The sequence below is a fragment of the Pelecanus crispus genome, chromosome 6 (genome assembly GCF_030463565.1).
Source record: "Pelecanus crispus isolate bPelCri1 chromosome 6, bPelCri1.pri, whole genome shotgun sequence".
Taxonomy (NCBI): domain Eukaryota; kingdom Metazoa; phylum Chordata; class Aves; order Pelecaniformes; family Pelecanidae; genus Pelecanus; species Pelecanus crispus.
The window spans coordinates 47,674,853-47,689,882 of NC_134648.1; the positions used below are offsets into that span (position 1 = coordinate 47,674,853).

The 15,030-nt window shown below is 62.2% G+C and overlaps 1 protein-coding gene across 1 annotated transcript; it reads right to left on the reverse strand.

The window, feature by feature from the left end:
- Positions 1 to 3,864: 3,864 nt before the first annotated feature.
- Positions 3,865 to 9,290, reverse strand: PGF (placental growth factor). Its single transcript, XM_075713045.1, has 7 exons — positions 9,225 to 9,290; positions 9,010 to 9,049; positions 8,131 to 8,327; positions 6,607 to 6,683; positions 4,789 to 4,818; positions 4,637 to 4,699; positions 3,865 to 3,886 (listed from the first exon to the last, which is right to left on the reverse strand). The coding sequence occupies exons 1-7, from the start codon at positions 9,288 to 9,290 to the stop codon at positions 3,865 to 3,867; spliced, it is 495 nt and encodes a 164-aa protein (XP_075569160.1).
- Between the last annotated feature and the right edge of the window lie 5,740 nt (positions 9,291 to 15,030).

Genomic DNA, 15,030 nt, shown 5'->3' on the forward strand with positions numbered 1-15,030 from the left:
ATCACTTGCTTTGTATATTATTATTACTATTATTATAATATTGGTATTATTACTACTACTATTTTACTTTATTTTATTTCAATTATTAAACTGTTCTTATCTCAACCCAGGAGTGTTTCTCACTCTTACTCTTCTGATTCTCTTCCCCCATCCCACCGGGGTAGGGGCAGTGAGCGAGCAGCTGCATGGTGCTTAGTTGCTGGCTGAGGTTAAACCACGACAGGTTACCAGTGAAGCTTTAATGTCAGGACTTCATCAGCTATGATGCTACATCTCTGGGCTGATCTCCACATCGCCTTTTCAGGTACTTCCCCAAAAATGTGTAATGTTTTGTTCCTAGTGCAGCCTGGAGCCCAGCTTATGTTTTGTCTCCCCTTTAACTTTCCTTCTAAACCATCTTGCTGCAGCTCTGGCTCCTAAAGCCTTATAAACAAACCTTTGCTCTGTAAGGCTGGGAGACACGGGGAGCCCAGGAACGCTGATAACCCGGTGGCGTGCTGCTCCCATGAGACAGCTGCCCGTCTGCAAGGGGTATGCAGGCAGGGGAAGGATGGGGGACTTGGGAGCACCGGGGCTGGGACACATCTGTTGCCTGTCCGTGGAGGACCAGCATGGGGTTGTTTTGCTCCCTGATGGCTTTGGGGCTGGGGTCTGTCCTGGTCCCTTTACAGGGGAACCAGTCCCCTCCTACAGCCCCGCTCTGCAGCACCTGGGGGACATGGGGGTCTGTAGATGTAACTGACCTTGTCAGGGTGCTCAGGGGACACATCCGCTGTGGCCAGGGAGGGCTGACAGGAGCTACTGGTGTAAGCCTCCACAAAAGGCACAACTGGGAGCAACACAGAGCGGGGACAGGCAGACAGTGGCTGGTCCCCTTGAGGGAACATGGGTGGTGGCTGCAAGCCCCGAGACCAGGAGCCCTGCTCTCCCCCTCGGGGCAGCAGGCCCCCCCCCCGATCCTATGTCACCGCTGGGTGTGATGTCCTGCTGGAAGTCCCTGCAACCCTGGGATGAGGAGGGTCCTGGGGGTCCCAGGACTCTCCCCTCTGGCAGGGATATACAGAGACAGGGAAGGGAGCTGGTCCTCCCCTGGGTGCATGATGCCTGCAGCAGCCCCAGGAGGATCAGGGAGCTGCTAGGGCTCATGGGGTTTCCCTCAGCGGTGAAGCCTCAGTGAAACACCCCCCAGAGCTGGAGGGAGCCCCGATGCCTGGAGCTGCAGCTCCCAAACCTCCCGTGCTGGTGGTGCCTTCCTCTGCTCCTGCCCTGCCCCAGCTGATCCTCTTGTCGCTGCTGCAGTGGGACAGCTACATCCCTCCCAGGCACCCACATCCTTGCCATCCACCCCATGCCACGGGAGAAGCAGGGGATGAGGCAGCGCACGGCACCTGGGGGGCTTGGGCGATGCAGGGGGAGAAGTGACACAGGGTGGCTGTGTGAGGCAGGTGCCCGGCCCCACTGGCTCTGGGCAGAGCTGCCTGAAAACTCTCAACACCAAGCAGCTGCCAAAGAGGTGACACCAGGAACTGTTAGGAAAAGCCACTGGGTGGGAGTTTGTTTGATTTTTTTTTTTTTAACCCTAATCACCACTCTTGACAAACTTATTTTTATTAACATCCTTGGGTTTATGTAACTTCCTTTTTAAAGGTTTAATACTACCATGGTGAAACTTTTACTGTTAAAAACAATACAGAAACCATCACGTACATCCCTCAAGTGCTGCACACAGTTCTCCCTAGCCTCAGAGCACAACCAGCCAGGCTGAAATGGCATGCAGGGATGGGGAGAGCCTGCACAGACCAGGATGGGCCACTGGAGTTAGGGAGCCACATGGCCCATGCAGACCCTGAGCTGCATGGGAAGGGGAGCAGCAAGTCCCCCTCATCCATGAGGTAGCCAAGGAGGAGCTTCATGGGCCATTGTCAAGGCAGAGCCCATGTAGGCTGTGCCCCAGGACACCGTGGACACCAGAAGTGGAAACTGGGTCCAAAAAGGGATCTAGCAAGCTCCTGGAGGATACGCCCAGCTGCATGGTGCAACTCACCCAGTCCATGCCGTGCTGCATGGTGACAGCATGAAGGTTCAACATCACTTCAACACCCACCACTGGCTTTCCCTGCCAAGGTACTGCTGCCACAGGACCAGCCCTGTCCTCATGTCCCTGTGCCAGCCCCAGGCAACACCAGCATTACGGCTCCAAGGGAGCCTGCCCCAGCTACGGGCTGCCACATCAGATGTGGGGAGGAGCTGCCTTGGACCCCAACACTGGCCATGCTAGGAACTCTTGTTCCTCAGTGTAGGATAAACTGCAGGTCACCTCATCTGAGGGTAATGTTGAAGCCTTTGCACATCTTGCCCTCCTGTCTTTTGCTTGAAGCTTTCAAGAATAACCCTTGATTCTGTTTTAACCCTGTGCCAGAGGCACCTCACAAGCATGCTGGTGCCCAGCTCGCCCTTAGGGTTTCCAGCTGTGTGCACTACTCCAGGGTACAGCTTGCACAGGGCAGCACGGGATGCATTTGGCAGCCAGCCCCTCTGCAGTGGGGGTGGGAGAGGGGAGAGGAAGAGCCCCAGGGGCACTGCTTAAGGCACGCAGAAACAAGGGCTGGGGCTGGCCCCTGAACCTGGGCACAGACCTGGCTGAGTGGGGAAAGCAGGAAACAGCAGCACCCACAGCCACCTCGATGAGGGCCACCAGCCCCCTACACACCCCAGGATGTTCCCAGTAAGACACGGGGCCCCCAAGCCAGCCTGCCCCCATACCGGGTGAATGAGCCTTGGTGGAGCATTTCTTGGGTGGGAAGGCAGCCTGCCCCTCACTGTCCTAACCTTGTGTCAGCCCAGCCAGGGAGAAGGAAAGCCACAGGACAGCGAGCCAGACATTTGGACTGGGGTGAGAACAGGATGGGGATGGTGAATAGGGAGCGGTACCAGCCCCACGCCATGGTGTGGAGCAGAAGGGCAGTTCCCCCAAGGGTCTCCCAGTACCCACCTGAGCTCCAGAACATGGGTTGTCCCCAGCCTGGGGAGCAGCTTGGTCCTCACTTGCTGGTTGCCCATCTCCAGCATCACACCAATGGCAGCCCCTTGGGTGCTGCAGGATTTGGTGCTGGGGACAAGCCACGGGCCACTGCAGGACTGCCCTCCTCCAGCCTGGGTGGGTGCCCATGGGGAAGAGCCCTGCCTGCAGCTGCTGGAAAGCAGACAGGAGCACTCGCACTGCCAGCTCCTGCGTCTGACCACCAGGTTTTATTGAGCAGGGCAAGGCTGGGATGTGGCTGTGAGTACGTAAGGAGCCCTGGCAACCCCAATTCCCTCCCCTTCCCCACCAGGAGGGCTTCCCAGGCAAGCTCCCTGGCACCCTCCTGGGCTGCCCCGTGCCAAGGCTGGGACGGATGCAGCCCTGCCTGCCCCAGGTTTCCTTCCTCCCCAGCTGCAGGGCGCTGGCAGGACAGAGCAGTTTTGCAGCTGCAGCCCTCTGAGCGGTCTCCTCTCGCCCCCCACATCATGCTGTCCCCGGCACATCCCCATAGCTCCAGCAGCATGTCCACCAGCTCTGCTCCTTGCTGCCTCCAGGATGCCCTCAAACACAAATGTGCTGCCTGAGCTCCTCATCTTCAGCCCCAGGCCCGGTCACGGGTCCTTTTGTCCTGCTGCTGATGGTGCAGATGGGGCAAGGGAGTCCTCGGTTCCAGGCTGCGTTCCCGCCAGGGCTAAGCAAGAGTCCAGTCAGCTCTTCCCTGCTGGAGTCCTGCTCCCCACCTCTGCTTGGAGGGGCACGGCTCCGCAAGTCCCCCACACTGGGGGGAAACGCAGCTGGCTCAAACCCAGGCAGCAGGAGCAAGGCCGGGGGCAGAGCGGAGGCTACCTGCGCGGCGTGCCACATCTGCAAAGAGAGCACGGCATGGGGTGAGTGCTGCCAGGATCGGGGGGACACCAGGACCTCCAGGCTCACCCGCTCTGCCCTGGGTCCCCCCCTCCCTGTACCTGGCCTCTCCAGCACCGAACCCTGGGGTAGGGACCACAGGCAGCCTCTTCATGGAGAAGAGCAAGGGTGACAGGACTCTAGGTGCTGGCTGAGCCCCAAGCAGCAAGCTTCAGACAAAAATGGGGAAATACAATGGGAAAGTGCCAGACACAGGCACCATACCCCAAAAGTGCCTGCAGTAGGAGGCCAGCCTGTGCTGTTATAGCAAACGGTTTGAGACAGTCAGCTAAATGTAAGGAGGGAAAGGGCAGAGTAACCCAAACAACGACTAGCCAAGGACTGCAGGAAGGACACTGCTGGCAGCAAGATGAGGCTGAAACTGGAAATTCATGGATCCAGGAAACCCAGCATAGTCTGTGATAGCAATAGGGCCACACACCATCAAGTCACCCAGCCCATCGATCCCCACCCTGGGTGGGACTGGCCAGCTTTGAGCAGCTGAGCATGGAGACTACTGAGCACCTACTGAGCCTTCAGTAGAAGGCCCATTTCCCCACAGCTGCCCACTGTCCCCTCTGTCCTGCTTTCTCCTGTGTCTGCTCTGCACAAACCCTCACTGCTCACAGCATCAGTAAAGGCTTAACAAAGCTGCTCATCCCAAAGAAATGAATGCAGAAGACACCACCCACACCTGCCCTGCTCACTTACAGTTCACAGTCTTTACGTCTCTTCTTGTCTTGTCTTCTCTTACCTCGGCCCTTGGATCTCCTCCTTTGAAAGGAAAGTACCACAAGAGAGGCTGATGTGTGGGAGATGAGACCCACAACCCCGGCCAGTAATGCCGCCCCGATGTCGCTTACCTTCCCAACCTCATCAGGTCCTGCCGGGGCCTGCGGGGCGGGAAAAGGACAGAGTGAAGTGGTTACTCGGGCAATGCTGTCTGTCGAGCCGCTGGAGGTGATTTATCAAGATGCCCCAGTGCGCAGCACAATCTACGTGTTATTATTCATGCTTAGAACAGACCCAGTATGACTTCTCTCCACATTATCAACTCCTCAGCCCAGAGCTGAGTGCAATAGGCAGAGAGAAGGCAGAGGCAGCAAAGGGGAAGGGGATGGTCGGTTTTGGTGACTCTCCTGGGGATATGACATTTTGCCCATGAGGCCGGGAAGCACAGGTTCAGTTTCAGCTGCTCTCAGTGACAGCTTTGATAGCTCAGCTGGTTAAACAAGATGCAACATCCTGAGTAACACGTGGGATTTGCTGCAAAGTCTCAGTAGTGGTTCTCAGACAACAGCCATGACATACTTGGCTTAAGCACCCCCTGTGTGGGCCAAGGCCAGGACATCCACCACGCCTACGCTAAACTTCAAAGGGGAGTGATGTAAAGGTGTGGAAGGCAGCTTAGGCAGAAGCCAAAAGGTGCTGCAGAAGCAAGAATTTTACACAGATTCAAAGGCAGCCGGCACAAGTACTTGTAGGAGGTCCCCTGGGAGTTACCCTAGGTAGGAAAACCGCAACAGGCTCAGGAAATTCCCTGCATGGAAAATAGCTGGAAGTGGAGGGGGGAGGGAAGTAACACACATGCTTCTTCCCACTCCCTCTTCTGCATCCACCAACAGATGCTCCAGAGACAGCGCAGAGCTGGACGGGCCTTGGGTCTGCTCCAGCACAGTCGCTCTTAGAACTGCAGGGGAATACCAACCCGGGAATCCTCAGGCTCTTCCAGGCAAGGACCACATCTAACAGCTGCCCAGCAGGACACTCAGTCCCCAGTTTTCGCAATGCTAGATCGCCCTGGGGTCATGATGGGGAGCGAATGCCAGGACCTCTGCGCAGGCAAGTGCTGGAGAGGCTCTGCGGCAGGGGCCGGCTGCAGGCAGCACCGGAGCCGCTGCCCGCTCCCACAGCACTGCAGCCCCCGGCAGAGGCCCCGTCCTGCCCAAGCTCTCACGGCTTCTGGGATGCAGTGAGCATCAAGGGATTAACTACGTGCCAGGAGTCTGTGGCAGGTTGGTGCTGCGCATCCATCCCAGGCCAGCGCTGCGTATCCATGCCAGGTTGGCGTGGCATGGTTTAAGGTCTCATTTGTCAGCTTGGCTGTAAACCCTTGCTCCCCAGCCCTGGATGGGGCAGCCTCCCTTAAATGGAGGCCCAAGGCCCAGCCCTTCAGCTTTCTCTTTGGGCCATGGTCACGCTCAGGTATGCCAAGCCATGGAGCTCCCTGTTGAGCCACCACCTTGGGCATGCTGCCTCACACCAAACACCTGCCTCGGAGCCAGCAGCCGTGCTCCATTACCCACAGGCAGCTCCTCCAGCCAGAGGAGCACATGCCAGGCGTGCCAAGGCAGCCGCAGGAATGGGGGGCACAGACATCCCTGCTCACAGAGCCAGGGTGCCGCAGCAGCTCCAGCCCTGCAGACACTGCATGGTGCCTGACCTGGCTGCAACAGTGCTACACACCCCCTTGGCTGCAGGGAGCAGGCTGCAGAGGCGCGGCGCAGCCTGCAGCTGAGCAAGGGCCTTAAGCACGGGCAAACCCCAGCATGGAGATAGTGGGGGTGTCCCAGCACGGCCTGGGTGCCCCAGGGCATCTTTGTCCCACACGCAGGGTGAGCTGGCAGGGTCACTCTTGCTGGAGGGGCACAGGGGTGCCAAGCGAACCCAGGGATCCCTACCTGCACTCGCACTGCTTGTGCTCGGTGAATGTCATCTCCACGTAGGGTGCCTCCCCATTTGGTTTTATCTTCAGGAGCTGAAAGAGGAGCAAAGGTTACTTCCCGGCCGGCAGCAGGAGGGGGCTGGACGGGCTCCCACGGCACTGCCTCGACACCCCAGCCTCTCGGGCAGACGCGTGTCGAACCTGTTCCTCGGGACCTCTGGCAATGGAGACTCCACCTCCACATGCAGGCAGCACCGGCCAGGCCCGGCCGCCCCGGCAGCTTGGGAGGCTCTGCTAGTGCTGCCCTGTGTCTTCAGGGCTGTAATTTAAGTCCCGCGGTCTTAGGATTTCCCAGCCTTAGAGGAGATTTTTCTGTCTCTGCCTTTGTGGAGAGCTTTCACATTTGACCACTTTGCACATCTCCCTTCTCTGATGGAAATATCCTCCTAGTCATGTTTCCCAGACCATTCCCATTGCTGCTGCCTCCTCCTGGCCCCCTTTCCCACGGCACCGAGCCTGGAGTCAGTACCATGGTGCCTCCCCAGCCCAGGAGTGCAGGATTTGCCCTGTCACACGTCAGTCCACAGCCCAGCCCGGAATACAGGTTAGACATCCAGGGGCTTCCGAGTGTATGTTCATCATTGGTATGACCCACGCCAACCCCGCAGAAGTGCCTGGCATTGCCACCCCGCACACGGCAGTTGGATCCCGCTTGTGAAGGGAGACCTGTACTTGGGGAGTTGCCTCCCATTCATGTCAGGCACTTGCTCCACCTCAGTCAAGACTTTTTGGAGACTCCCACCCTGCCTTCCAACATGCTTTCAACCCCTGAGGAACCAAAATCACTGGTGATTTATTGCAGGCACCATGGCAAGCAGAGCTTTTCCCTGCTCCCTGCAGCAGCAGCGGGTTGATCTCCGGCAGCACAGCACAAGGGCTGCAGTGTGAGGACAACGGCTGCCTGGCACGCAGGGAAGAGCTGACCAGCAGCTTGTTCGCAGCCTGGGTTCTCCCCCCCCACTTCACACAGCTCCCACAGTGGGGACTGGAAACGCAGCTGGTGCAAGCCCTTCACGCTCACCATGCCCCCAGCACACATTCACTGTCAGCACCGCCGCAGGCATCTCCTGACACACGAGAGCCTCGCTTCTCCCTGCAATTCAGGGGCAGCGTCTGCTTTGCCCCAGCAGGCAGAGTCACAGGCAGCGGGGACACCCCCAGCCCCACCGCAGGACAGGGAGGGTCTGGAAAGGTGATGGCAGTCAGCAAGATGGACCACGCAGAGAGGAGAGGGCAGGGAAGCAGGGAGCGAGGCCAGTACAACTGGGGGCGTCATCTGGCCTCAGGGATGAGCCCAAAGAGCAGGTAGGGGGACCGTCCTGGTTTGGCATGCATTTGAGCAGTTGTAAGCCCCCTCCCCTGTTATCCACGCTGCTACAATGCCTGGAGGATGCAAAGCCGCAAGTTCACCCTCCCAGCGCTTGGCAAGGAGCCCACCACCTCCCCGGCGCAGCCACGGCCCCGCAGCAGCAGTGCTCACCTGCATGGTCACTGTGCTTGTCTCTACGGGGACGCAGCGGAGACCCTCGTCCCCACAGCAGCCTCCACAGCGCTGCAGGGAGACACAGGAGGGTCTGAAAATGTACTCCACCTCGTTGGGGAACTCGGTAATGACGTCCACCAGCTGCTCCAGAGGCCGGCAGAAACTACGATTCCAGATCTCCCGAAACGTCAGGACTGCAAGAGACCGGGGTGGGGGGCTATAAGGAGGTGCCCCGGAGAGGCTGAGCCCAGCCGACCCACTGCCAGGGCAGGTGCAGCAGCCGCAGCGGGGTCCTGCGTCCATCATGGGCGCACAGGGATGCCGAGGACCCCCTTGTGCCCCCAGAAAGCGCATCACCGCGCTGGTGCGAGGGCTCACGCAGCCATCACATCCAGCCCGACGGACTCTTTCTCCACCTGCCCGCCAGCTCCCTCTCCTCCTCCTCAGGCACCCCGCTTCCCCCCCGCACCCCGCCGCGGCGGGGCTCCCCCGCCTCCCCTGCCCTCCCTCGGCGGGCGCAGGAGCCCAGCCCCGCAGCGCAGCACAGAACCGTCCCCGCGAGTTTCCCAGCGGGGAGAGCGGAGTGGAGTCGAAGCGGAGCGCTCCTGCCCGGGACCCCGCACCCCGGTACCGGAGGAGCGGCGAGCCCGGGGCAGGGCTGCGCTCCGCTCCGGCCCGCCGCGGTGGCCGGTTGCCGCAAGCGCCCGGGGGAAGGGGCTGCTCCGAGCCCCGGCACAGCTCCCCGCTACCCCCCGGGCATCGCCGCGGGGCTCCGGGGGGACGGAGCCCGCCCCCCCCCCGGCCCTGCGCGCAGCCCGCCCCGGGCTGCCGCCCCCTCCCAGCCGGGGCACCGGCGGCCGCCCGCTGCCAACTCACCGGGCGGCTCCGCGCTGGCGGTCCCCCGCGTCTCCGGGGCCTGCAGGGAGGGAAAGGCGGGCGCTGGCGGGGGCGGCACGGGGGGACCCGCCGCCGTCCCCCCGCCCCCGCCAGCGCCGGGAGGAGCCGCCCCGGCGGCCACCGCCGCCCCGGGCAGCGGCAGCGGCGGGACCGGGCTGCCCCGCTCCGACCCCCTCCCGCCGCCCGGCTCTCACCGGGGCGGGCGGCGCCCCCAGCGCCCCGGCCACCAGCAGCCGCAGGAAGGCGCCGAGCAGCCGCATCGCCGCTCCCGCCGCCCCGGCTCCGACTCAGCGCCGCCGCTCCCGCCCCGCCGCCCCCGGCATGCCGCCGCCGCCGCCCCGCCGCTGCCGCCGGGCCACCGGCCCCGCCGCGCCGCCTCCGCCGCCGCCGGGCCATGGGAGCGCGTCCCGCTCCGCCGCCGTATTTCACCGCCGCCGCCCCGCCCCGCCCGCCCCAGCCCCGCCGCGGGGCGGGAGCAGGTGCCCGGCCCCGGCGGCCGCGGGGACGGCCGGTGCCCCCCGGCGCGGCGGAGCCCCCCGCCTCCAGCCCCCCGCACCGGCACACGGCCGTTTCCCCCACTTCGGGCTGCCCCCGGGCTTCTAGGGACCGGGCCGTGCCCGGTGCATCCCCGGGGGGCGGGAAGCACGGGGGCTGTGTCGGGGCTCCTCGGCTCGCTGGGCTCCCCCGGGGCCCCTCCACCTCTCCCAGCGGCGGCGTGCGCCAGCCCGTGCCCACCCGGCTGCCCTGTGCCCACCCAGCAGCCCCTTTCCCATCCATCCACCCGCTTCCCCTGCCGTTGCCCTGTTCCCCCCCAGCACCCCATCCCCATCCACCCACCCAGTCCCCCCCCAGCACCCCATCCCCGTCCACCCACCCCGTTCGCCCCAAGCTGCCCTGTGCCTGCCCAGCCAGCCCCTGCCGTCAGCCCCCTGGCAGGGGGTTTCCAGCCCCCTCAGCCCCAGGGACAGCATCCCGGTCCTGTCCGCCATGGGGGGGTCCCTCCAGCTTGGGAGGGAAGGGGGCACAGCCGTTCCCGCGAGCAGGTCTGGGGCCAAACCCCGCTGCCAAGGGTAAACCCAAATGAGCTCTGCGGCCTTTTCTGTTCTATTTTTAAGCCCCGGCGGCCAGGGAAGCTGGGAGGTGGGAAGGGAAGAGATGCCAGCGGGCAACACAATCCCCCAGGGGCCGCAGGTCCCAGGGAAATAACGGGCTCTGTGTCCCTGCCAGGATTCATGTTTCTGTCCTCCTGGGAGAGTGGGAAGGCTGCTCCAGGGCTTCCCTGCCCACCTCTGTGTGAGGTCTGTCCCTGCGGCGTGAGGATGCCAGTGGCTTGTCCCCAGCCCCGTGGGGTCTGTCCCCAGGGGATGTGGGACACGCCAGTTGCCTGTCCCCAGCCCCGCTGGGCCGTGCAGGTGGCAGCGGCTCAGGCGTCAGCGGGAGCTGGGCTCTGGCTGGAGCTTCCAGGCATTGGTACCGCTGAGTGTGTGAGAAAGCTGCTGGAGCAGGGCCTGGCAAATTAGCAGGGAGATGCTGCAGAGATAAGCGCACAGAAATCCCGGCCCCGCCGGGGGCCGGGTGCACTGCAATTCATCACTCAGCGGCACGGCACGGCACGGCGGCAGCTGAGGGGCTGCCGGGGGCTGCCGCGGCGGCGTTCGGTGCCTGTTCACGCTCTCGCCCCTGGCTGTGCAGCAAGGAGCAGGTAACGTCCCCGCTGCAATGGCTGGAGCGCACCTATGCTCTCCCTCTGCCACCCCACGGACCCTCCTGGGCCAAGGGGACCCCCCCCCCCCACCTCCCCAGGGATGATTTTGAGATGGGGGTCGAAGGGAGCGTTTCCTCCCACCCGAGAGCCTGGACCAGAGGCCGCCCTGAGCAGCAGCTGCTGCCAACTCGCTGGACAGACAGAATCCTGTTATTGCAAAGACCGTGACCACATGGGGCCTCACGCCTGTCCTTGCAGGAAGGTCCCTCGGGGCCACCTCTCAGACACAAGGCCAGCCTCTGGCGCTGGAGCAAAGGCCTCTCCCCCCCGGAGCCGTGTGGCTGGGGAGAGCAGCTCTTAATTGCTGAGTGCAATCCTGTTCCTGGTCTGAAGCTATTTCCTCAGAGGCCTTGGGCAGAGTTTACATTCCTGGGATGAGCATCCCCTTTCTAGGCAGCACAAAGCAGAGACAGGAGCAGAGAAACAATATTTGGACACTGGTAACCTGTGACCAGCAACATCCTCCTGCAAATGGGAGAAACATCCAGCTGGCTGGGGCCGCGGCTGCTCGCTTTCCCCTCTGCCTCACTCCTTCCCCAGGGGCCGAGCCTACCCTTCCCCAGCTGCAGGACCGGGCTGGAGGTCGATGCTATAAATGCACAGGCGCGTCCCTCGCACCGCCTCCCACCGGGCTCTGGGGAGCAGAGCTACGCACTTTGGGAACAAGGGACAGAAGAGGCTCAAGGGACCGGCCAGGGACATAAGGCAAATAGAGACATTTCCTTAAAGAGCAGATGCCTCCCCCATGGTGAGCCCCATGTAGCGGCCGTGGGCTGAGACCATCGCCTCGAATGTGCCACCACCTGCCTGTGCCACCTCCCTGCTCTGCTCGCAGCGCTGGGGAGGGAGGCGGGTGGGGAATGATGGGGTTCCGGGTGAGTCCTGGCAGTCCGGCAGGGACGGGCAGCCACGGCACCTGGCTGCAAGCACACTGCGGCGCTGCCCTGACGCGCAACAGGCTCACCTCTGTGCCTCTTACATCTTCTGGGTGAGGGGGAAGAGCAGGGGCCCAGGCTTCCTGTGAGCACCAAAGCAGCCCAGCGCAGGCAGCTGCTCTCCCCTGTGAAACCTCAGCCTGCTCACCACAGGCGAGGTCCCTCTAACTCTCCTTTTCCATAAACCAGCCCCATTTGAGCATCAAAATCCCCTCACGGGGATCTTCTCCCCTGCAAAATTCCACCTTTGTCATCTCAGATGAAAAGAGCCCAACAAAAAGTCGTACTTGTGTAGCTCTTAAGCCAACTGTAACCAGGACCTGCTGCGTCACCCCCGAAGCCCTTGGAGAACACCCCTGAAATCCTCAGGGCATTATTTTTGTGCTGCTGCTGCTGCTATTTAGGACACCGGAGTCAGTCTGATCAGGGCTGGAGGCTTCTGTCGGGGCAAGTGCCAAATCCCCCGTGCTCCAACGCCTGGCACAGCCACCCCCTCGGGCTGCTGCTGCCGCTCCTGCCCAGCGGGCAAGTCCCCCCAGCAGCTACCTACATCCTGACTGCGATGGGACTCCCAAGGTCAAAGCGGCATGAAAATGTAAGGCACTGGGCTCCTCGTGCCTGCCCTTCATCCCAGAGTGCCCATGTTTCACTCTTGGTGTTTTGTTCAATTGCTTTCCCTAGCCCTGTGATCTGGCTCTTAGACTCTCCTAAGTTCCCCTGTCAGTGAGCACAGGGGACTTGGTTCATAGCTAAAGCTGAGATAAACCAGCTCAATCTTCTGCACGTTGTGTCTTCACAGTGGGGATGGAAGGCAAAAGGCCAAGGGCTGGAGGCTGGCTGGTTGGAGCTGCATGTACCTGCACGTGAGAGTGGGAACAGGGATGGGCACAGTCGGTCAGGGGCTTCCCCGGGACCAGCCTCTCCGCCAGGAGATTGCTGCCGACTTCTTCCAGGAAACATGGGGCTCTCCAGTGTCCTTGCAGGCAAGCAGGGCTGCACCAGTGACCCCTGGGTGGTCAGCATTGCTCCTCAAGGAAACAACCTGCACACAACCTGCCCGGGCACCCGGGCCCTGAAGGACTCCCCAGAGCCATGCCGCGGCAGCTCCAACTCCGAGAGAGGCCGGCGGCAGCACATCCCTCGCTCCTGCTGGCTGGTTGCTGTGGCGTCAGTGCCTCCTCCCAGCCCAGGTGCGCAGGGGGATGTGTTTGCCGAGGGGGAGGCTGACAATAGGGGGAAATGGGCCGTGCCGTGCACCCCGATGGTGGTGGCTCGCGGCCCCGGCTGCTGCTGCCCGTGGCAGGCGGAAGCGTCCGGGCTTAGTCAGCCCCGGTCGCACGTGGCAGGAACTCTGCTGTTTGTTTTGGTTCCTCGGGAGGGGAGTTCGGCCTCCCCGGGGAACCGCGACCAAAACCGCAGGCACCTGACGGCCCGGCCCCATGCCTGTGGAGAGTAGGGTCTGCCCCCCCCCGGGTCGCAGGCATCAGGGCCAGCCCAGGTCAGACACGAGTTTTGGAGGGGCATGGGACTGGCACCAGGGCTGCCCGAGAGCACTCAAGGCAGGAGACCTGGGCAAGGGGAACCCATGCAAGCCTGGCTGCGGCTCCCAGGCACGGCTTAAATCCCCCACGGGGGAGGAGGACCCTGAGACTGCCAGGTCCAAGCCCTGGGAAGCCGTGGCCCTCCGCCAGCCAGTGCTCCAGGAACAGGTCGGCAGCCGGCAGACCCAGTGCCGCTCAGCTTAACACTTCGTCTTTCAGCGCAGGCCTAGTTTAGCGCCGAGGCTGAGCCCGGGGTGGGGGACGGAGTTGCCTTCCCACCAGGGCAAAGCCGTGGGCAGGTGGCAAAGCAATGCCGGTAGCGGACAGGAGGGTTAGTGATGACCAGTCATCTCCCAGCCCAGCCGTCAATCAGCCGTGCCCGGTGGGGAGGCGACGGAGAGCACACACCACTGGGCACAGCGTTTAGTGGCCGGCTGGCCAGGCAGCTCCACGCAGCAGGGACTGGCCGGGCCACGGGTGTTAGCAGGAGAGCACAGCCCTGGAGCAGGGCGAGGCACCAGAGCCGAACCGCAGCCCCAAGCATACGTGGGTGCCTGCAGGTGAATGTTGCATCAGCAGCCTCCGCAGGGTGTGCAGTTACTGTGCCAAAACAACAGCCCCTTGCACATGAAGTGCCGAGAGTCCAGAGTGGGAAGTGGAGATGCAGCACCCGTGGCACAGCTCACCCCGCTCTGCCCAAGCTCTTCTCCCAAAGCCCTGGGTGGGAGCAGAGCCCCCAAATCCCAGAAACCCTGCAGGGATTTCCCTTCGGCAGCTGCAGAGCGCTGCACTTAGGAAAGCCCAAACAGGCTGCGACCAGGACAGACTGGTGCGGCAGCATGTGCGTGACCCGCCACCACCAGCACAGATCAAACACCCGAGGCCCGCAGGGGACGGGAGGGATGGGGTATGGCAGCCCCAGGAGGGATGGGACTCTCCCAGCAGGAGCGAAGAAGCCTCTCTCCCCAGGAAAGAGATGGAAGTTACTTTTCCACTGGAGAACCAAGCATATTCTGCACATCTATCATGTTTCATCTGCCCCGGGAAAACAGCAGCAAGCACTGAATGGAGAGGAGAGGCACACAGGCACGAACTGTCCGCTGCTCTGCCGCTGTCCTTCCCCTCCCAGCTCTCCCAGCCCAGCCAGCCGGTGGGCAGGGGCTGCCAGGCGCTTTTCTCCCCTGCCAAACTCGAACCCAATCCACGCCCAGCCCAGAGCTTCTGGCCGCTTATCATGTGGATGCAGTTCTCCTGCTTTTAGCTGTCATAATATTGACACAAAGCAAAATAATAGTGACGGCGAGTCTCTGCCTGGCTCTAGAAGGCAAACAGGCGAGGAGAGGGGGAGCAGCAGGCTCCGCTATTGTGCGGGACAGGGCAGCAGCCTGGGCTGCTTCCAAATTCTGCTCCCCGGCATCAGGCCTGCTGATAAGGGGGGGGATGTGGGATGCAGGCAGAGGGGGGATGCAGACTCCACGGCATGCTCTCTCCATCGAGGAGTGAACGTGTGCATCGGCAGGGCTTCATCCCGGAGGCTTTCCCAGAACGTGGGCGGAGGAGTGGCTCATCTCTCCCTTTCCCTGAAACCTGGCAGCTGCTGAATAGCTGCCATCACCCACAGCAGACAATGAGCAAAGCGAGCCCAGGGCCAGCTGCAGCGCTGGGAGCGCGTGAGCAGAGGAACTGCGGGGAGCTGGCCGGTGACCAGGAAGCAGCCCAGACTGCTGGTGTCACGGACCCCTCGGTGACCACAAAGCAG